Source organism: Phalacrocorax carbo, chromosome 18 (genome assembly GCF_963921805.1).
Source record: "Phalacrocorax carbo chromosome 18, bPhaCar2.1, whole genome shotgun sequence".
Taxonomy (NCBI): Eukaryota; Metazoa; Chordata; class Aves; order Suliformes; family Phalacrocoracidae; genus Phalacrocorax; species Phalacrocorax carbo.
This window is the reverse complement of record NC_087530.1, coordinates 7,250,833-7,272,804: the sequence shown is the minus strand read 5'-3', so window position 1 is coordinate 7,272,804 and position 21,972 is coordinate 7,250,833. Positions and strand designations below refer to the sequence as shown.

General features: G+C 45.9%; 1 protein-coding gene across 7 annotated transcripts; it reads left to right on the top strand.

The window, feature by feature from the left end:
- The first annotated feature begins 599 nt into the window (after positions 1 to 599).
- On the top strand, positions 600 to 20,736 carry GOLGA2 (golgin A2). Of its 7 annotated transcripts, none has more exons than XM_064468870.1 (28): positions 600 to 789; positions 2,060 to 2,182; positions 2,568 to 2,648; positions 6,091 to 6,225; positions 6,852 to 6,895; positions 7,039 to 7,102; positions 7,576 to 7,635; positions 8,095 to 8,175; positions 9,963 to 10,001; positions 10,502 to 10,564; positions 10,791 to 10,884; positions 11,553 to 11,659; positions 12,226 to 12,284; positions 12,537 to 12,678; positions 13,732 to 13,821; positions 14,004 to 14,111; positions 14,210 to 14,297; positions 14,804 to 15,147; positions 15,963 to 16,076; positions 16,362 to 16,586; positions 16,856 to 16,955; positions 17,042 to 17,133; positions 17,734 to 17,887; positions 18,032 to 18,099; positions 18,707 to 18,809; positions 19,067 to 19,173; positions 19,383 to 19,551; positions 19,658 to 20,736. In XM_064468870.1, exons 1-28 carry the CDS (start codon positions 742 to 744, stop codon positions 19,906 to 19,908), a joined length of 3,153 nt encoding a protein of 1,050 aa, XP_064324940.1. In that variant the 5' UTR covers positions 600 to 741; the 3' UTR covers positions 19,909 to 20,736. The 7 variants fall into 7 exon arrangements, with proteins under 7 accessions (XP_064324940.1, XP_064324945.1, XP_064324939.1 ...); XM_064468869.1 differs by having other exon boundaries at positions 601 to 789; positions 14,801 to 15,147; XM_064468875.1 differs by lacking the exon at positions 8,095 to 8,175.
- Positions 20,737 to 21,972: the final 1,236 nt, after the last annotated feature.

The following is a 21,972-nucleotide window of genomic DNA, read 5'->3' as shown; positions in this document are numbered from 1 at the left end:
GCGGGGCAGCGCTGGGTGTCACACACGGGGGGAGCGGGGCAGCGCTGGGTGTCACACACGGGGAGCGGGGCAGCGCTGGGTGTCACACACGGGGGGAGCGGGGCAGCGCTGGGTGTCACACACGGGGAGCGGGGCAGCGCTGGGTGTCACACACGGGGGGAGAGGGGCAGCGCTGGGTGTCACACACGGGGGGAGCGGGGCAGCGCTGGGTGTCACACACGGGGGGAGCGGGGCAGCGCTGGGTGTCACACACGGGGGGAGCGGGGCAGCGCTGGGTGTCACACACGGGGGGAGCGGGGCAGCGCTGGGTGTCACACACGGGGGGAGCGGGGCAGCGCTGGGTGTCACACACGGGGGGAGCGGGGCAGCGCTGGGTGTCACACACGGGGGGAGCGGGGCAGCGCTGGGTGTCACACACGGGGAGCGGGGCAGCGCTGGGTGTCACACACGGGGGGAGCGGGGCAGCGCTGGGTGTCACACACGGGGAGCGGGGCAGCGCTGGGTGTCACACACGGGGAGCGGGGCAGCGCTGGGTGTCACACCCGGGGGGAGCGGGGCAGCGCTGGGTGTCACACCCGGGGGGAGCGGGGCGGCCTCGGAACGGAGCTGCGCGGAGCGGAGAACAGCGGGCGCTGATCCCACCGAGGGGCCGGGCGGCCCCGGCGGCAGCGCAGGCCGGGCCGGGGCGGAGCCTGGCGGCCGCCTCCGCCGCGGCTGACGTGGCCCGGGCGCGGGGCGGACATGGCGGACGGCAGCAGGCAGAGCAGGCTGGCGGCGGCCAAGAAGAAGGTGAGGGGCCGGCGGGGGATGCGACTGGCCGGGCAGGCGGCAGCCGGGCTCCGGGGGCCCCGGGCGGGCCGGATCCCGCCGAGGGGCGCGGGCCAGGCCCATCCGCCGCCGCCCGCCCGCTCGCTCGCACGGGGCCGGGCCGGGCCGGGCCGTGGTGAGGCCGCCGGGAGTCCCTGGGCGTCCGGTGCTGCGGCCGGGCCTCCCCGGCTGGCGGCCGACCCCGGCCCGGGGGAGGCGGCCGGGGAGCGGCTGGGCCTGGGCTGCTGCGGTGCTGCGCGGTCTGCCTGCCTTGCTTTGGTGGTTTCCCTTCCCCCCGCCCCCTTTATTTTTATTATTTTCTAAATTTTTCCCCCTTATTTTTTCCCGCGGGGCGGCTCGGGCCCGTCCGTCCCGGCGGGATGCGTCTCTGTGTCAAAGTCATAGGAACGGGAAAGTGTCCTGGAGCAGTTCAGGCTTCCATTTTGAAATCCTGCGAATAATGAGATCCTTCTTTTTACTTATTTTTCTCCCCACCCTGACTGCGAAGCACCGCAGCCCTGCCCTGCCTGCCCGGTACGGTGAGGGATGGGGGTCTCCCGTCTGGGGTGGAAGTGGGTAATTGGCATCAACAGCCCAGGACTCACTTGGTTTGGGGGCTTAGGTGTTCAATAACATACAGAAAAATGCTGGAGGACCTGGCAGGATTCAAGTTAGAGCTTATCAGACCAGCTTTTCCTGGACAAAATGGATATGATTTAAAAATCAGTTGCAGATTGCTTCTCAGTTATTACAGTATCTGTATTAACGTGTTATCTGTGGGGTTTGTTATTTGCTTTCTTAAAATCTTTCACAAAGTGTAAGATCTTACTACCAGGCACTGCTTTTTCACTTTGCATTCAGGGTTAATTGTCCTTCATTAATTTTTCCTTATTGCTCTTGGTTATAACCCTAAAAAAACCCCAAATACATTTATTTTAATCTCCTTTTAGTTGCGGCATGGATTACCAAATTCTTTCCCAGAAACATGATTAGCTATATACAGAAGTTGAACATCCATGACTCTGAGCCTCTTGTCATAAACCCATCGCACTAGTTTTTAGTTTAGGCTTCTCTTGACTTGTTTTGACTCCCCGCCCCCAGGGTCAAACTCTTTGAAGGGCATTTCTCTTGTCCTTATGCTTGCTCTGTCTTTCTACCCGGTGGGGTTTGGTTTGTTTTTTTTCTTTTTTGACGTTATGCTCATGGAAGGCATATTCTATTTGGACTTCACATTATTCTGCTTTTTTCACAGCTGAAAGAATATCAGCAGAAGAATAGCCCTGGAGCAACTGCAGGAACCAAGAAAAAACGAAAAACTAAAGAAGACAGTAGACCCGAGACTCCCACCAATGATGACCGACAGTCTCCAGAGAATGTGAGTGTCTCATTCTTTCTCCCAAACCATTTGCTGTCTCCTTGTTCTTTCGTTTCCCAAACACCATGACTAGAGCCAGGAAAGGGTTATGCCGGTGTAATGTGTGAATGGCGTAGATGCTGTGTTAGCCGAGCACAGTGTGTGCTACAGTAATTAGCCATTACCTCTACTGGAAGGTGCACGCTGGAGTCAGGGTATGTGCGGAAGCGGTGTCTGATCATACAGTGCTGTCACACAACCCTGGGTGTGTCCAGAGCTGCTCTTTTGAGGTGCATGCTCCTAATGAGCTGGAGGATGCTGGTTTCTTTGGCTGCCTTTGATTGACGTTTTCTCTCTGTCCTCTTCTGAGCTGTTTCTCTTTCCCCTTCTCTTTCGCCTCCTTTAGATTCAGAACATTCTGAAGGTGCTGGTGTCAGACCTTAACCGCTCCAATGGGGTAGCCATACCCTCATTGGACAAGAGGAAGGTGAGGCAGTGCTTGTGTCCCTTGCAGTGACTTGTTCTCCCTACTGCATGCTTCGGGTTCTGTTTACACTGACCTCGGTTTTCCGGATGCAGCCGTGTGCTGACATGACCATTGTCAGTTGCTTGAGTTTTGTTGCTGTTTTTATTAACATGAAGCTATTTGTTACCATGTGTTTCCATTGCTCGTAAGTGCTTGTTTCCTTCTGGTTTGTGTCAAACTTAACATGTGAAAGAGTGAACCTTGTCAAAAACTCTTCCTCAAGACAGCTGAGCTTTGAGGAGAACCAGGAATTTGGGGTGAGGCAATAAACTAACAACCACTGAGGAGAAAACTGCACTAGGAAGAGATAGTGTTCTCTTAGTCCTTCTCCCATCCTGCACATTATTGCTGTATTTCCTAGAGCCTCATCTCTGAAGGGCATGCTTCTGCTCATCTCCAGGCAAGCAGCTGCCCTGAGTAAGCCATCTAGTTATTCCAGTCAACCTATTTTATGACAGGTGATGAAACTTGCACAGGTGATGTACAGTCTGGCAAGTACCATGGGTTTAAATATGTTTGGGCAGGAAGTCAGAAACTTCAAGTCAAGCATTTACAGGCTTTAGCGTCTTCATATTCCCAATCTTCTGAAGAGGAAAGGGCAGGAAGTATGCCAGTGAGCAACAGAAATGTGTTCAGGAGTAAACGAAAACAAACAGCCTTTTAAAAAAATTTATTTCAGTCAGTTTATTTAAATAAGGCTCAAATTGTGATAGAAACTCAAGGAAGTGAAATTTTTTACATTGTCCAGAATTCTCTTTGGTACAGTTTTATTGTACCAAAGCTCTGCTTTTATTTTTCACTTGCATAATTTTGATAGCTTACTTCCCTACTGTTGTTTCACTCTAGTTGTCATAAAGTAACTCATTATTGTATTTACTGCATATCCATGTGTGTCCAGCAATAAATGTAACTATAGTCATCACCAGGGGTACTAGAGAGATGCAGCGAAACCTGCAAGACGGGATGGCATTCACTCTGAATTGCCTTTGTATTCCTTTTCTCCTTTTTATTTTTTGTGATAGTACAGCAGTTGTTCTGTCCAACACACAGAGTGAGCAGCAGAAAGTTCCTCCAACTTGACCTTGTATGTGTAGGCTGTGTATCGGTAGAGGTAGAACTTGGGTGACACGAAGACTTACTGCAGGCTTTGTGGGTGCTGGATGTGCCTGTCCAGAGTCAGAAAGCATGTTTTGATTGACGTTTCACCCTTGTCATGGGGACTGTTTTCACTTAATACTTGTAAGCTCAGTATAAATTAGATCTCAGAGAAAGAGATGTGTTTCACTTTGGAGGGTGAGATTAAGATGGGTGGTCTGTCATCAGCTGTTGCTGAGATGACATTTGGTCTTGCAGTGAAGACCTACCCGTGTCTACTGTTTTAGTCTTGTTCTGAAAATGGAGAATGTATTACTTCTATTCATTCTTGTTTTCCCAAATTTTTTTTCTCTGCTTCCTTAGCAGGGAGAGATATGTTTTGATCTGATTGGCTGTTATGGAATTGGTGGGTCATTCTGTCTGAGGTTTTAGGAATAACTTGAAAACTAATCTTTAATTGCAGTGTATAATGAAAGAAAGATTTCGCTTTCCAGCTGCCGTCTTGTAAAAATCCGAAGTCGGGAAGATGCTGTTCAGAAACTCACTTGATGGCAAATAGGGCAGAAAACCTGATCGTTAGCATCTGAGCTACTGCTGCCCTTGGTGTCTTAATGTGAGGCAGACCCCTCCCATCTCACCCACTTCAGCTTTTTTGGCTGTGAAACACAGAAAACCCAACAAAATAGGAGCCTTTGTGCTGAAGCAAATGGATTCTACTAAATGCTAAGCTGAGCAGAATTACTAACTTTTTATTCTACATTATTAGGACCTCATAATGCATGATTTCCAAATAAGCATTTTGCTCCTAACTCATTCTGTTTCCAACAAATTCAGCTGTTCAAATAGGTTTTTTGGTTGTTTTTTTTAATTTAAAAAAAAAATTATTTCAACACTGCTTGTAGTGGAGGAAGAAGGAAGGAGTTCTTGTGGTTAAGGCATGTTACTGGATTTTGCATCTTGAAGCATTAAGCACAAAAAATGTCTTGATCAGAAAAAATTAAGGAAACATTTTTGAGATGTACTGGGGGAAGTGTTCCTTCTGTGCGTCTGATGTTCTGTATTGATGTGTGTCTGAACCAATAAAGGTGAAGTACCCTGTAGCTGGAGGAAGGAAGGGAATTCCTGACCTTCCTATAAGGACCTAACATATATTGCTCCTTAAGAGCACAGGTTTCTGTCCTGCTAAAAAGAAAATGAGAAAATTCTGTTTGTTTCCCTCTGCAGTCTTCCAGCTTATTGCTTTCATTAAGTCTGTCTTCACTGTTACTGTATTCTTGCTGCTTGATTCATGAATGAAGTGCTGAGCAGGTAAATAGGGAATGCCAAGAGAGCAATTTCTTGTTTCCTGTGAAGTGCCAAGGAGGAAGTGACTGAAGTAAGAGGGAGCTCTTTCAGATAGAATAGCAGAGAGCTGCAATATATTGGTGGGGTTGAATGTTGACAGATAATCTCATTTGCTTTGTAGTGTTGTTAAATGGTGACTTACCGGAGCTGGGTGATGAAATAAAACAAATTGCCATAGAACACCAGAACGCCACTCTGGGCCTTAACGGATCTCTGATGTGTACGAGATAGAGGAAATTGTCCAGCTGGCTGTGGCTTGGTAGAGGTGTCCATCAGATGCTATCCATCCTCCCATGAAGGCTGGATGAGAACTTGCATCGCTGTCCAGAAATAGTTTTTTGGCCCTTCTCTTTTCTATTCAGATTCTTCTAGTCATGGGTTTCATAGCTCCATCAGGGCCACAGGCACCTGCTCCCAGCCACGCCGACTTTGGCCTGTTCATAAATGTCCTGTTTCTAAACATGTGGTCCATGGCATGCCACAAACTTAACTGAGTTTTAGACAGGGAGTTAGAGTTTGACTAACCCGGTTTTCAGGTAGTCACTAACCTGTTCTTTTCCATCCTAATTTGCATAGAGTGATCCGTGTTTTCCCCAGACACATCTTGAAGGTAGGGCTTTTCAAAGCAGAGTGACTGCCATCTGGCTTTGCCCTCGCTTGCTTTTTGGACGCCCCTTTGCAGTAAATCTAGTGTGTGAACTTAGAGTTGGGTGACGTTATTGCCCCATGTTAAAGATGCGAGCTCGATTATGGGACATCGGTTCTTCGGTCTGGGACAGTGTTTGTTCGTGGGCTGATGCAGTCACCTGTTTGCTCTGGGGAGAACACAGATTCCCTTCCATGTGTTTCTAAATGATTGATTGCTCACATCTGCCTAGTTTTCAGAGGCAGATCACAAGGTGATGTGTTAATGTGTTTTTGTTTTGCATGAAGGCTGTAATTCCTGTGATATGTTTTGTGACAGGCATACTTTGACAGTGATGTTGCCACTCGTAATGCTGAACAGCTTGCTACCGATGTCCCTGTGCTATCTAACAGCAACAATCTACCTAGTTGTGGTTCTGTTCTGCCTGCTCCTGGGAGCATGCAGCTGACACAGGTTTGTGACTCATCATGAATATTGCCATTGAACCATTGAATATTTGCTAGTGATACCACATTTTTACTGAGAAAGATGATCTTCATAAATATGACTAGTTCAGATTTTCTCCTGTTAAAAATACTACGTTCTCCACTCTCCACCTAGTAGTTGTCATCTGTCTGTGAGAGCAGAGAGAGTACTAGCGTGTACATGCCCCTGTGACTCCCAAAGCTGCTATTTTGCTTCCCCTTCTTCTCTATTTCATTGGCAGAAAGTGCTCTTAAAAGGCAGAAGGTCTCCAGTACGATCAATCTGCATTTCCTTTCACTACTTAAAGATTCAATTGAAGTTTTCCCCAGCAAAGCAAAGTGTTGATTGCACTGATAAATAGTAACAGCAAACATAAAGCCTGCGACACTTAAGCTTCTCCTTCTCCATTCTAAGAAATCCAGGCTCACACCACTCAGAAGTTATGTGTAAGCCAGGACTGAGTTGGTGGTTTAAGTTCATCTTTCTTTGGGAAGCAGTAATTACAGGTACTGTGGAACCCGAGCCCAGATGTAATCAAGTCTTATTGACATATTCACAAATGTGACTCCCATCTTCTTTTACAGGCTTGTAAATTTTTGTGTTTCAATCCACAGATGCATGAAGTTGAGGATAATAAAAATGCTTTGGATGAGAACAGGTGAGAGTCTGTGTGTGTTTATCAAACAGCTTTGCAACAGGATCCCAAAGTGCCTGACAAATTAAGGTTTTATTCCTCCCCAGTGCTGATTGGGGCAGTTCTCTGGGAGAAATTTGCATTGCAAGGTCTTTTGTTGTTCCCAGGTCTTTGTCGTCAACAGAAAGTCTCCGCCAGTTGTCTGAACAACTCAATGGCCTGGTTTCTCAGGTACAGCTTCATTTTGATACATTTGTCCTGTTAATTCTCTTGATGTTTGATGTGGAGCTTTAAGCAGTCAGCTCAAGAAAACATCCTTCAATCTCAGAGGTGTCTGTAGACATCCTACTAAACAATAAGGTATTTAAGCATTGAGAAGCAAAACCTCCTGGTTTAGGAATGTAAAATTTCAGCAGTAGGAAGAAAAGCAGAGTGGGATGAATGAACAGCATGTATTCATGGAGAGATATATTCTTGATTTAGTGGAAAGGAATCTGAGGTCAGTCTGCATAATTCACATCAGCTTGTCACAGGGGGAGTCTGCATCTATCCTTAGTCAGAAAAGTATGTTTTGTGTCCCTGTCTGTGGTACTTTGAAGTGAAAGGTGCTATAAGAAGTATTATGATGATAGTTGGTTCTTTCTGTACAGTGATTTGGTGCCTTGGGGAATAAAACTGACTGACTTGCCTGGTTTACTTTCTAGTCTACGTCATATGTGAATGGGGAAAGTGCTGTTTCTTCCACAAATATTAAGGAAATGGAAGTAAGTTGTTCGCGGTCTATAATTTTTAATTCTTATTTGCTACTGTTGATCACTTACTGGGACTCTGTGCTTACAGCAGTATTAATGAGGCCTAACTGAAGGCACAGTTCACATACATTGCTGTCTTGTGCTGTAATCAGGTAGCTATGGTCAACAGTAGGAGGCAGGTATCAGAGGGGTTCCCGGTTTGGGGACTGGGGATAATCTGGCCTCCATACAACTGCAGTTCTTATTTCTGATTCACTTTTATGTCAAAAGGAAGCCTCAGCAGAAATGAATAAGATATATTGACTTCCCAGCTGCTTTTGTTGAAACCGTAGATTTTGTTTTGTTTGGAGAATCTGATTATATCAAACTGTGATAATGATTTATTTTTCTGTCCTTTTTAATTATTGCTTTTTTCCTCCCCTCCTCCTCTTCTGCTCCTTCCTTTTTCTCCTCTCTGCATGTGCCCATCAGACACGTTACCAGGAGCTGGCAGTAGCCCTGGATTCCAGCAATCTAACTAACAAACAGCTCGTTACAAAGATAGAGGAATTGGTAAGAAACAATCCAACCAACCAATCTGACATTGTCTTTGCTGCTCCTCCACGCTCTCTGGGTGTCTGCAAGGTTATGGGTTCTCTCATAGTGCCACAAGGAAGGCTGCTTACCCAGCACTTCGTAAGGAACAAAATGGGCTGTATGGAAAACCTGTTAAGAGGATCAAAGTCTGAGGCCACTTGTGAATGTGTTGGCTCATTGGAGGAACAAGAAACGGAGTTTTGTTGTTTCCATTTAAGCATGCTCTGTTGATCTTATCATGCTTTCCCTGGATGATAAACATCCTGATAAAATAGCTATTTCCTGGTCCGAATCCCTGAAATACAGAATTCTGGTGCTGGCAGCAGTGTGAAAACCTGTTTCTGCAGGTGGTGATGCTGTTCTAAATATATCAGCAGAGTGGGAGCAATAGGTCTAAGAGAGAGCCAGGGGCTGGTTTCTGATCATATCCTCAGCTTCTCTTAGCATGGTGAATGAACTGCTTTGTCCTGTGGCCTGCATGGATTCCCGCTGCTGCTTTTCAGCCTTGGGCTTTAACACTGCAAGAAATACAGCGAAGTGGACTTGTTTCAGTCTGAAAAGAGCCTTTCTTGTGTGAAATACTTTTCCCCATTTTGTTCCTCTCTCCAACTACTTTTCCCGAAGTTCAGCATTTCCCAGTGTACCCCGTGACCCCTCTGTTGTTTTACTTTTGGTCTGGGTTATTTTTGTTCCATTCTGTTTCTTTTAGTCTTTTAGCTGGGCTGCAGAGGTACCTGGTATAGCGCACTGCCCGCCCAGCATTCTCGTTGTTTGCCTGGAACTATGTAGGGCCTTTGCTTTTCCTGGTTATGTTGTGCGCTGGCATTGCTAGAATCAAAACCTCTAACTCATCACTCTTTCATCTGTGGTCATGTTTCAAAATGCGTTGAAACAGTAGTAGTAAAGAAACAGGTTGGCCAATGTCCACTCTTTGGAAGAGGAAAAAGTACTAATTATGTAGTTACTTATGAGGCATCTGTGAGAAAACTGCCAGGGGGACAACAGCAGCAAACGGCAAACACAGGAGCGCGGTTTGTGTGGCAGCCTGGGTAGGCAGCTGCCACTTTTGTCTCCTTCACCCCATATCTAAAGATGCATTATGTACAGTCAACAAATCTCCAAATACTTAGAATCATAGAATATCTCAAGTTGGAAGCGACACTTCACCCATAAGGTTGAAATTGGCTAGGACAGAATTATCCCTTTTCTTTGCATTTGGCGTCAGCTCTTTCTCATACCACCTTTTGCAGAAGCCTGCAAATGTAAGTGCGGCTCTGCATGACTTAAATGCCAGTCGTTAAGTGGGAGAAAGGTCTACGGTCTCAGTTAAAGGAAATGAATGTGGGTTTTGTTTCGTTTTTGGGGGTGTGTCTTGTGTTGTTTTTTTTTAAAGCATTTTTGGTGATTATCCTAATACACCAAGATTGCTACAATTAATTTCATAGATGTGGGATACAAATTTAACTGAAGTTGGTGGATGGTCAGATATAAACATACAGGGGTTTCAACAATGGTATTTGAGAACTGTGGTAATGACCTGAGCAATGAAAAACATATCTAGTGTATAAAGTATATTAGTGAAGGGAGCCCCAAATGTATTATTTTTAATAGCTAAGCTGAACTTCCTAGTCTTCTACAGAAAGGATAATGGAAATTCCATTTGTGTTAATCGAGCACATATCCTACTTCATTAAAGTGAAGATGTGTTTCAGCAGTTTGAGGTTATTTTCTCTTAATACTTGCACATCAATTTTCTTCCACAGAAACAGCAGAACCAAGAAGCAGTGAATCAGCTGGAGAAGGTAAAGTGTGTCCTATTTTTGGATAGATATAGAAATAGGTGTCTCTTTCTCTTTGTGGAGTAAAAAGCATAGTGGACCTTGGCACAGGCCTGTGTGATCTTGTCTTAAGTTAGATACAGTTTCATTTGCAGCATAAGGTTGAATAATTTGACTTCATGCGTTAGGCCTGGCAGGTAGCATTCTTATTTTGACAGAAGCTATTTAAACCCTTGAGTACTGGAAGAGTACAGTGGAGACAGGAGATTACAGTTCAAGTCCTTGCCAGTAGCTTGCATTCCAAGCATTGCCATGTTTATGCTAGCAGTGACTGCGCTCTTCTAGGATGGATAAATAATGAAGTAGTTCAAATAATGGAAGACTGAAGTATGTCTTCAAAAATAGTGGTACCATTTAGATGCTGGAAGTACTACCAATGAATCACTGCTTTCTAGTCTGACATAAACCAACAAGGGTTGACTATTTACATTTTTGCGCTGAATAGGCATCATTTGTTTATATAGGAAAAGAAGGAGTTTGAACAGAAATTTTCTAAAGAGCAAGCAGCACTGAGGGAACAGCTACAGGTAAGGCAGAGCCTCCATTACGGTAATATCACCTGGCTTCTGCTGTTTTCTGGATTACGGACTACTCAGTTTTATCCTGGAAGCCATGAGTGCATTTCTTCAGGAAAACTGGGAGTTGGTTTGCCAGACTACTTAACTGTGAGAGCTCTTTACCTTTTGTGGCAACAGTGATGTTGAAATTACAAGCAAAGAAGTTTCGCACTGTGCTGATTTTCCTTTCCCAAAGGTTCATATCCAGACTATTGGAATTCTAGTTTCTGAGAAGTCCGAGTTGCAGACAGCCCTTGGACATACTCAGCAAGCTGCCCGGCAGAAAACAGGTAAGTGACTGCGAGTGGTCCAGCTCAAGCTGTCGGTTAAACTGTGGATTTCAAGTCACAGACATGATAGCTGCTGGCGGCCAGCTCACAACGCTCACGGACTCCTTAATGAGCAATACTTGGCACTGTCACTGCTTCTGTCATCATTGCTGCCCCCAAATGGGAGCATGTTGATCCCATGGCAGTTGAGGTTCTTTTGTGCATCACTAAAGCCTTGTCAGCCCTGTTGGGCCTGGTGACTACCCCAGACTGTTCCTTTCTGACTTTCTTCTGATTCTTTTAAAAATTTGTTCCCTTTTCTCTGCCCTCCCTCCCACACAGCTATCATGTTAATGTAGGTTTTACCCGAGCCTGTCATTCTCAACTAAATTTAAGCAATTTATTCTATTAGGGAAAAAAGCCCCCAAACCCAAATAACGTATTGTCTATTGTTCTGCAAAGGAAGTTTCATCATCCCCCTCTAAAAGTGAGGAAGGTACTTACAGAGGCTTTACTGCCCAGAGTTGCTAGTGATTCACCTGTAGAGCCAGGAGTGGAACCAGGTCTACTAATTTACAAAGCTCTATGCTGCCTTAACAGCTTGTTGACAAAGTAGAAAGTGCTGTTCAGCCAGTTCCAAAAAGCTCTTTGTGGTCTAGTCTCAACTGACTCTGCTCTGACTTGTTCAGGAGAAGCTGAAAACCTTGCTGCTCGCTTGCATTCATCTCGCCAGAGGGTATCAGAGCTAGAACGTACTCTGTCCTCCATCTCTATGCAGCAAAAACAGTCAGAGAAGGTAAGTCACACCTCCGTTTATGCTTTACCAGCAGCTCTGCCTTTGGCTAGTTGCTCATCACTACTGCAAAGTCTGTAGTCCCTGCTTAGAGAGGAGGCAGAAATTAACCTTATTAATTGTTGATTAACCTTGTAAAGCCCTGTATTCTCTGTGATCAAGGCAAACTTCATTCAGGTTTGTGTGACCACTAATTATATGGTCCAGTTGCTGCCTTCAGATCTGGCACCTTACTTCATTAGCCTTGCCAGCTCCACACAATAGAAGCCTCACTGAGACCTCATCCCAGGAGGTGCTCCATCAAACAGACACTTCAGTATTGATATTAATCCAGAAGTTTGCAGAAATAACCTCTGGTTCAGTTAGTAGCATCACATTTGAAAAGACTGAGCAAACTTACTTCTGGCAAATTCAGGAGGTTCTAAGCAAACCTCTCCTGAGGATTTTGCCAAACTTAGGGCCTTTTCCACTTCAGCTGATCTGCTAAAGGTGAAATGAAGTATTTTTTCTAACATCTTGCTTGTTTGGCTGAAGTCTGTAGATGAATCAGTAATTGCCTTTTTCTCCAGCATAATAAAGAGCTAGTGAAGGAGCGAGACAACCTGAAACTGGAACTGTACAAACGAAGGTAAGTCCATCCTGCTTGTTACTGCAGAGTAATACTGCTCTTCTCAGTAGAGCCATGAAACATAACAAGGGGCACAGACCACAGGTAGTGACTTGGGAGGTTGGACAATCAATTTTTGGGGAAAAAAAAGTCACTAGATATGTTTCTGTGATTCTTGCTGCTATGAAGAACTGGATTGTAAATTTATGACATGGACATAAGCAAACCTATGGCACATATAGTGATGCCACTTTCATTTTTTGTTCGTTTCAGCAAAAGTAGTGAGGAAGTAAAGCAGCAGAATTCAGAGCTGTCAGAGAAGGTTCACTCCCTGGTTTCCCAGAACTCAGCTATGAAGCTGGATATGGAGGATTTGCATAAGAAACTGGAAATGGCTGAACTGATGATTCAACAGGTAGCCATAATGCTTCTGGGGGAAGATCACACTGATCAGCGGAAGATTTTGCTTCTGACAGTGGGGGCGAGATTTAACTCTTGTTTTTAAAGGAAGGTGCAAAATCCCATCAAGACATCCTGTTAGTAAGAGGCTTCCAGTGAGGCCTCTGAGGAACAGGAAGTCTATGTTCTGAAGAGTTGAAGTAGATTGAAGGACATTGTGATGTTGGTCTGCTAAAAGAATGTTATACAACATGAGAGGGTGACTGAACATACCAAGTGTGAAAGTATGGTGACTTTTGCTGCGTGCATCTATTCAGCATTGTGGTTACTCAGTTGTGTGGTCTCACTGAGAAACCAGTTGAGTAGGGGTGGCATTGGTAGCCACCCTAGCAGAAGGTGGAGAATTGGACAATGGCACTTGAAGGTCAGCTGGGGAAAGTTAAGAGAAGAAGCCAGTTAGAAAGAGAATGCATGAAGCCAGCTGTTAGCGGCTCAGAGAGCAAGCTTGCTGTTAAGGTGAGCCTGTGAAGGGAGAAACCGCTCTTTTTTTCTTTTTTCTTCTTCCTTTTTTCTTCAGACAGTGCCTTAAGTTGCCCTTGAAGTAAAGCCAACTGTTACTCTTCTGGGAAAAGTACTGTGTCTCAACTGAACCAGCCTTGCTACTTAGTCCACTGACATGTTCCAGACATGGGCTTTAAATTCCTGACATGTTCGACAACCTTTAAGATCACAAGCTTTTATACCATCTGATCTGGCTGTGTAATGCTCACTCTGGAAATGTACAAAGTTTCTGAGTCAGATGATTTGATTAAAGTGCATTTTCTTAATTAAAAAAAAAAAAATTGGTAGGGAGGAGCTGCCCAGTTCAGCCTGGTTTACGGGGCTAAAATACAAGTTTTTTGATTTTAATCCCCTTTCTGTTTTCATTGAACTTCACTGTGAATTGGAGCGCTTTAAGGAACTATAGAAGGGTACAACATGGATCATGTGGCAGGTTTCTATCAGGGGAAAGGCTATGCAGAAATTGAGTATTAACATTTTACCACATCATTTTGATTTCTATTGGCAGTTCTCAAATCAGGCAGGGAGTCTGGATGCAAACCAGCAGATGCAGATGGCACTGGAGGAGAAGGCGAGCCTGGAAACCCAGATTGCTCAGGTAAAAGGTTGTATGAAATATCATCCAAATCTTGACATCTGTAAAGAAACTTGTGTGGCAGAAGAACGCAGCCTGAGCTTTGCATTTATACTGATCTCGTCAAGCTTTATCCCTTAAGCAGTCACTACCAAATTTATTTAGCCAGTACGATTTTCTTTGTGTTTTATTTTGTTTTATAACAGCTCTCAGAGTCACTTCACCAGCTCCAGGCAGAAAGAGATCAGTATGTAGAGAAACTGAAGGAGGAGCGGAGCATTTGGCAGCAGCGGGTACAGCAGCTCTCTGAGCAGGTAACATCAGGGGCAGTATCACAGCTGCTTTTGACAAACACAGGCAGTAGTAAATGCACCACGAACATTGTTTTAACTTTACTTATGTGGCCTTGCAGGTCCACACAATGGCAGAGGAGAAGGAGAAGCATATGGCCCAAATTCGGGAGCTGGAAGCCAATGTTACAGAGCTGTTGAGTAAATCAGGTAGGGCTTCCAGAGTGGGGATTCAGAGTGCCAGCTGGTTAACTCAGTCCCCACTGTGCAGGAACTTCTGCATGTGAGATACAAGTAGGGCTGATGCTCTGAAGCTCTGAAGGCAGCTGAAAGCCTGGTGACCCACAGAAACCTTTCGTCCTACCAAACAGCAAGTGAACTACTTCAACTAATTGACCAGCAGACTGTTTTATGTCTTTAGTATCTGCCTGACTGTATTGTCGGCCTCTGGCCCAGGATTCTGGGGAGGCAGGATGCTCTTGTCAGGGCTGTGAGGGAGGCAGCAGCACATGGCAGGATGCTGTGCTTGGTTTTGGGGTCATTTTGCTTCTTTGTTCCTCTCAGTGCCCTGCAGCAAGGATTGCGTATTGCATCTGGTGATACCTTCTGGGTCCCAGAGCCCTGTAGGTTGGGGTATGCTTTGTATATGTAATAGTAATGTGTATTACACAGCAATTTAGCCCTTTGAGCTGCTTTTGATTCTATTTTCTCAGCAGTTAAGCCCATGGATATTGAGCCTTCCTCACCAGCAGGGCCCACAGCAGCTGAGCTGAGTCTGCAGGAAGAGATCCAAAGGCTGCAGCAAGAGAAGGAGGAACTGCATGGGCAGTACCAGGCCCAGGTCCGGGACAACGAGCAGCTAAGCCACCTCAACCGGGAGCAGGAGGAGCGACTGCTGGAGCTCGAGAAGGCTGTGCAGCGCTACAATGAGGAGTCTGTGGACAGACAGCAGATCCTGGAGGACATGCAGAGTGACAAGGCCACAATCAGCAGGGCACTGAGCCAAAATCGGGATCTCAAGGAGCAGCTGGCTGAGCTGCAGAACGGGTTTGTCAAACTGGTATGTCTCTTTCTTGCATCTTTTCCCACTGCTTCCCTCACTGGTGCAATCCTTTTGTAGCACAGATATAAAAGACTGGCAGAAGCATTACCCATCTCTTGTCCTCTGAGGTTATGGATGGTCCATCTTCTGTGATACATATTGCCATGCCAAGAGGTTCCCTGTAATTCCTGATTCCCTCAGGTGCTCTGGCAGATGAACCAATATCTTTGTCCAGAGCAGTTTCTTCTTTCCTCTCCTCCCCTGGCAGTCAGGCTGTTTCTTCCCCTGAGTATTCCTCCTTATACCCTTGAAGACACCCATTTTCTGTTCTCTGTAGTTGCCCATGAGGAAGAAGTTCTCAGCAGTTTTGTCTCCTGCTGCTGTCATTCTTTCTGTCCTGGAGCTGAATCCTTACTCTTGCTTGCTGCTTTCACTGTAACAGCTTCCCCTTTGGGGCCCTGGCAAACTGACACATGGTCTAGCTGCTGATTTTTCTTTACTCCTTTCTGAACTTGTTTTTGAATGTCTGTGGCTCTGTTTGGGATATTCATGCCACCCATCTGCTTTGGAGCTGACAGGCTGTGTGATGTGCCAGGCCTCCTCTTGGCACTGTCCCAACACTGATTCCCCTGGCTCTTCCCTTGCTCTTCTTCCATCTTCTGAACTGTTCTGTAAGTTATTTGCTGCCCTGAACAGTCAATATGTGGCCTTTAGTTACACCCCAGGATAACACTAGGAATGGTACCCTCTTGTATCAGGAATGAACATGTCTTAAGTGTGTATGTTTATGGTGGTTGGGGCAGTTTCCTTATATAGTGGTATTTGTCTTGCAGACAAATGAAAACATGGAGGTGACAAGTGCCCTACAGTCAGAGCAACACGTAAAGAAAGAACTGGCCAAGAAGCTTGGGCAGCTGCAGGAGAACCTGGGGGAGCTCAAAGAGACGGTAAGCAATAGCCAGTGGGATGGCAGGGCAGGTATGGAGTGGCTTATGAAAACTGCTGGCAACTTCCCAGACTTTGATGGAAGGATGGAAATTGGTATTGTAATGATCAAGCTGGGAGCCTTCTCCCATCGTCTGCTGTCTGATGTGGGGGACCAGCATGTGGGGGCAGATGGTGGCCACCTAGCTGGTGGCTTTGGGGCAATGTTGACAGTTTGGATCATGTCACACGGATCAGCTTTTCTAGCAGAAATGGTTTGATGTGATGGTTTGATCTTACTTTGTTAGCTGGAACTGAAAACACAGGAGGCTCGGGGGCTGCAGGAGCAGCGGGACCAGTACTACAGCCACCTACAACAGTACACCGTGGCATACCAGCAGCTGTCTGCTGAAAAGGAGGAACTGCACAAGCAGTACTTGCTTCAGACGCAGCTTATGGATCGGCTGCAGCACGAGGAGGTTCAGGGGAAGGTGACAGTGGAAATGCACCTAAAAGAGCTGCAGCAGACCAAGGTAACAGTAAAAAGAGGCAAGTGGAAAGACAGGAGAAAAAGTCCTTAACACATTAAGGACTAATTATGGAAAAGGTTGGACCAGATGATCTTTCGCAGTCCCTCCCAACCTAGCCTGTTCTGTGATTGCATCCTGTGCAATACAGGTGAATGATGCTTGTCTGGAATGGAAGCGCTGCTTGTGTGTGTGTGGTGCTACTCCCTGAAGATGTAGCGACTGTTTGTAGTCTGGCTTGCACAGGTTTCAATGATCTTCTGCTTCTCTCTCAGGAAAGTCTGGAAGCTGTAGCTAAGGAGAACAAAGAGCTGCAGGCCCAAATCAGCCAGTTAGCAGCAGACCTGGATGGCAGGATTTTGCACCAACTAGATGGTGAGTAGCCGCAGTGGTCTCCAGGGAGAAGGCAGAGCTGGGCTCTCTGGGGTATTACCTTTCTGTTCACATTTCTCCTTTTACAGGAGACAGTGTTGGAAGTGAAGCAATGATGTCAGAAGAAATCCAAAAATCTTCATTTGTGATCCCAGAGAAGTTCGAAAGCCATGAAGAAATGGTGAGTCTTAATGGGTAGAAAAGACTTTGGGTTTAGTTCTAAACAAAACCCTAGAAAAGGAGGCAGGTGAAATTGCAGAGAGGTTCCACTGGGGACATGGAGTAGGCTGTTTATCAGCTGTGATCCCTACCAGCCAAGGCGCAGTACTGAGGGAAGTGTAACAGTTCCTTGTGCACAGCAGCAAAAAACTAAGCCTTCCTGCAGCACCCTTGCAAGACAGGCTGGCAGTGGCTTTAATTATGAAGACAACTCAGCTGGCACAGTAGCTCTCGAATTATGATAATGGTGTTCTCTTTAGTTTGGAAGGCAATTTGGAAATGGTGTTGAATATCTACTAGATTTTTCTGTAAGTACAGTCTTAACTGGAAAATACTGTGATAATGAGAGCTAGTATTTAACCTGTATGTTCATACTACTTGGGAATAAGAAAAGATGCAGTAGTTGCTTCCTGGTTTAGTTCCAGGACAGTCACTTAGTACCTTGGTTTCATACCCATAAATAAAATGGGGTAAACCGTTATTCTCTTTGTCCCAAGATGCACAACCGATTGTGCTTTGCACAGGAGAAGTGCTAATGTGCATAATCTGCAATTCTTCTTAGGTTGCTTTCTTGACATCTGCCATGTCCCAGGTGGAGCAGGAGCGAGAAGACATGAGGCAGCAGCTGGCTGCTCAGAAACAGCAGTGCAGAAGCCTCCTGCAGCAAATAGTAGCTCTTAGGCAGGAGCAGCAACATAACATCACGCTGAGTGGAGGTAAAAATTTGATGCATTTTGGGGACAGTGTGAATATGGAGGCATGCCTCGGCCAGCAGTGCTGGTGCCTGGGAAGCAGATCTATGGGGTTTGCGAGTGCACCGTGTCCAAGGCGGAACGGTAAATTCCACATGTCCCTTCCAGATTCCAGTATGGATACTGTTCCAGTGGAGGTTCATGAGGCTTTGAAAACTGCCATGGAGAAACTACAGGTAAGCAAAGGATCTCGTCATGTTTCAGCCCCTCTACCCCTCAGCTAGACTTCAGTCCAGTGCCAGACTCTTACAGCACACACAGACAAACCATAGGGGAATAAGTAGCAGATGTTCCATAATAATAAGCTACTTCCTAAAAAGCTTATCACTGCTTGTCTCGGCACAGGAAAGCTGGCAGCAGTAACTCCCCTCCCAACCCCGCCAAAGACTGTGAGTATAAGGGCCTAGCACCCACTGGTGGTCTTTTTCTAAAGAAATAGCTGAAAAACAGACTGAGTATCTTTACCCTGCTGGGGTGAAGCAGGAAACTTCAGCCTTGGAGCTGAGTATGACCAGAGTTACGCTCTCCCAGCAATGAGAAGGTTAAAAGGCACTTTTGTTTTATCAGCCCTTCTGCTTCCCAAAATGCAGAGATGCTTTCTTACACCTTCTCTAGCTCGCTCTCTCTTCTCTGCTCCTTTCTAGCGTCAAATTGGAGACAAGTTGTAAAGGCAGCAGGACTTGTTCCCTAGGCTCAGGCTGAATGGAGGGTGTCATCTTTGTAACACAGGTATTCTCTGTACATGAAGCAGTTCAGACGATTGATACCAATTTTTGTGTTCAGTCCCGTTTCACAGACCTGATGCGTGAGAAAGCTGATCTCAAGGAACGGCTAGAAGAATTAGAACATCGCTGCATACAGCTGTCTGGGGAAACAGACACCATTGGTATGTTTAGGCAACACCAGCACGTGCTAAAGCTTGCTCAATGCAATACTTACTTGGGGAGTAGAAGGTCCCTGACAGTTTTTGGAGCTGGAGTCCTCCAACTACCGAGCAGCTCAGGTCTCCTACTGCTGCCTAACTAGGCTAGAACACCAATCCAGGGCTGGATTTGCTGGATCCTTATACCACATAGTTCTGTGCTCATGTAAGGCTTGTACCCAAGTCATGCTAACACCCCTTACACTTCTCTTGTATTCCAGGGGAGTACATTGCATTATACCAGAGTCAAAGGGCTATCCTCAAACAGCGACACCAGGAGAAAGAGGAATACATCAGCAGGTTGGCTCAGGATAAGGAAGAGATGAAGGCAAGGAATCTTTTCTGTAGTACTACTCTAAGCAGGGCAGGCCTGGTGGGGAGCACTTGTGCAGACCAAACCTTCACATGTTGTTCTTCAGCTAGCTTTAACTTTGAGGTTGCTAATTTTGTGACAGTGGCAGAACTGCAAAGTGTAGTGCAGCACTGGTGGCCACAGGTGTGTGCATGTTTCATAGGTTTTCCTTTACTTTGGTGCAGATGAAACTACTGGAACTGCAGGATTTAGTGATGCGTCTCGTCAGGGAAAGAAATGAATGGTACAGCAAGTACGTAGCAGCTGCTCAAAACTCAGAGCTGTTAGCAAGCCCGAACGAAAGTGTACTTCCAGTGGAGAGGCGCATTGAGCTGAACGCTACTGATGGAGAAGGTAAGCTGCAGCCAGGACAAGTTCGGTACAGTGGAATAACCTGAGGTCTCAGTGTTGTGTGCTGATGGGAAGAGTTACCTGTCTGCCTTGTCTGTGTTCCTTACAGGGTTACGGGAAGTGAATTTATCAGACGAAGCAGAACAAGAGGCTGCTGTTCTTCATCAATCCAGTTTCTCCCCTATTGACAGTAAAACTGCTCAGCCAAGCCAAGAGGACCCCACAGCAAAGCAAATAATGCAGCTTCTCAGAGAAATCCAGAATCCTCAGGAGAGGCTGGGCTCGCTGCTGGAAAACCCCTGCATTCCCTTCTTCTACCGTGCTGCTGAGAACGATGAGGTCAAAATCATGGTAGTTTAAGTGGCACTAAATCTTATTTACAGCAATTTTCTATGAGCCGGAGAGGACTTAACTGACTTGTACGTGCCCATACCTCTGCTCAGTGCCCTTGGTCAGAACAGCTATCTACTTTACAGGCATCAGGAAAGAGGGATTGCACAGATGGAATCTGAGCATCAGACCTCATCCTCCCTTTCTCTTTCTTCTGTTACTTGGCGTGCTTGGCATACAGGCAGACTCGCTCTGATCCTGGGAGGCAGCTGGTGCTTCACCTGGGCCAGGGAGAAGGGGAGTCTGTAACTTCAGGCAAAATGACTTAATCCCTTATCCCAGACCCTGCTGCCAGCAGCCAGTGTCACAGCAGTGACTAAGCAGCGGTTCTGATCCATCACTTATGACTGTAATCGGCCTAGTTCCTTCCAGGGCTCCCAAAGCAACTAACTTATTCTGGTAACGAACTCTTTGGACTCTAAACAGGTTGTTTTTGTTTCATACTATGTATCTTAAACTTCCCACTTCCTTCTGCAGCCTGCCTCTTGCAACTGTATCTGAAACCAGCCTCAGTAGCCTTGAACAGCCAAGAGCTAGAGGCTCCTGGCCAGCCGGGCAGCACTACAGCCCCATTTACTCTCAGTGCTAGGGGAAGGGACCCAGGGTTGCCTTTTGAGTCTTTTTGGTTACTTGACAAAGCTTTATGTGATTCTTGGGAGCGGGATGGAAATGTAACTGCACTTTGAAGGATGATGTGTTTCACTTGTATGTGTCTGAAGGTTTTATTTATTTAAAAAAATGGGAGAAATAAGTAAAAGGAAACCACTTAATAAACATGCTTTGTTTTGGATTTCTAGATTTTAGGGGTTCTAGTTCTCCATCACTTACATTTCCTCTTCTCCTGTTTTGGTAAGGAGTGCATTAGATGGGTGGAATCCAAGATCCTGTGGCCCCTGTTTATGTTCCTGGCACCCACATCAGCACTAGAGGTGGCACCTGGCACTGGCCTGAAGCTGTAGCACTAATTCTAAGGAGAAAACAAAACGTGGTGGGAGGAGAGCATCCCCCCAAGCAACAGCAGAGCCAATCCCTGGGGTGTGCAAGTGTTAAAGGGATCTGCCTGTAGAGATCCTGTGACTAGACTTGCCTTTTGGGCAAGAACTGACTCTTCTTAGGAGGGTTAGTTTCAGCAATGGCATTTTAAGGATGACAGCAGGGAAGGTTTAAGGGACCTCACTGGCACAGCTGTGCAAGCAAAACACACGAGCCTGGGCTAGTGCCTCAGGAAGCATATACCACCTTCCTCTCAACCTCACAGGAGAGGGGCTGACACAGGAACCTGGTATCAGTTTTTGGGTTTGCCAACAGCAAAAAAGAGACCATCCCTTTCTGCTGCATCCAAGTTGGTCCAAGCATATCTCTGTAAAATGCTGTGTATTCCATGAAGATTGACTAAGCCATTTGCAGCATTTACACCTGCTCAGGCTATTCGTAAATGTGTATCATAACTAAGGGGGCAGGGCTGTGATTTAATACAGAGCATTATTATAAATGGAATAAATATTTATTGGATGTTCTACTCTAGTACTGTGAAGGAGACAAGAACAGTGAAGGTCTGCAGTCTGTTGCAGAGGTGACTTAATCCTGTTAGAAATTTGCTTTCTGAATAAACTTATTCAGATGGACACCAACTAGGTGCATTTCTTCTGTCTAGATCACCTTGAAATTTGGCCAGGAAAAAAAACAATGAATCCCTTTAATAAAAAAAGCTGGCACAACTCTAAAAACACCTGCCCTGGCATCACTACCCTTTGCCCTTGGCTTTCATGAATGGTTTCCTACGGGCAGACTGCTGACACGCCTGAGACATTTCTCTGGGCTAGCATTTCCCATCCAGACCTCAGTTCAGATTCATTTTTCACCCTGTTCCCTTTAGGAGCATTTCCCTGACCCCACCTTTACCTGGAGTGTGAATTGAGCAGACACAGGAGCAGGAACTACTGTAGAGCTATTGTATGTCAGCTGAAAACAGGAACAACCACCACCTCTGTGCCTCTGATTTGAGGAAAAAGAAAAACACTTCTTAAAGGCCAA

Coding starts and splice junctions, on each gene's coding strand:
- GOLGA2 (XM_064468869.1), top strand. CDS start 742: ATGGCGGACGGCAGCAGGCAGAGCAGGCTGGCGGCGGCCAAGAAGAAG. Junction 2,183..2,567: donor ACCGACAGTCTCCAGAGAAT/GTGAGTGTCTCA, acceptor CGCCTCCTTTAG/ATTCAGAACATTCTGAAGGT. Junction 15,148..15,962: donor AGAACGGGTTTGTCAAACTG/GTATGTCTCTTT, acceptor TTTGTCTTGCAG/ACAAATGAAAACATGGAGGT.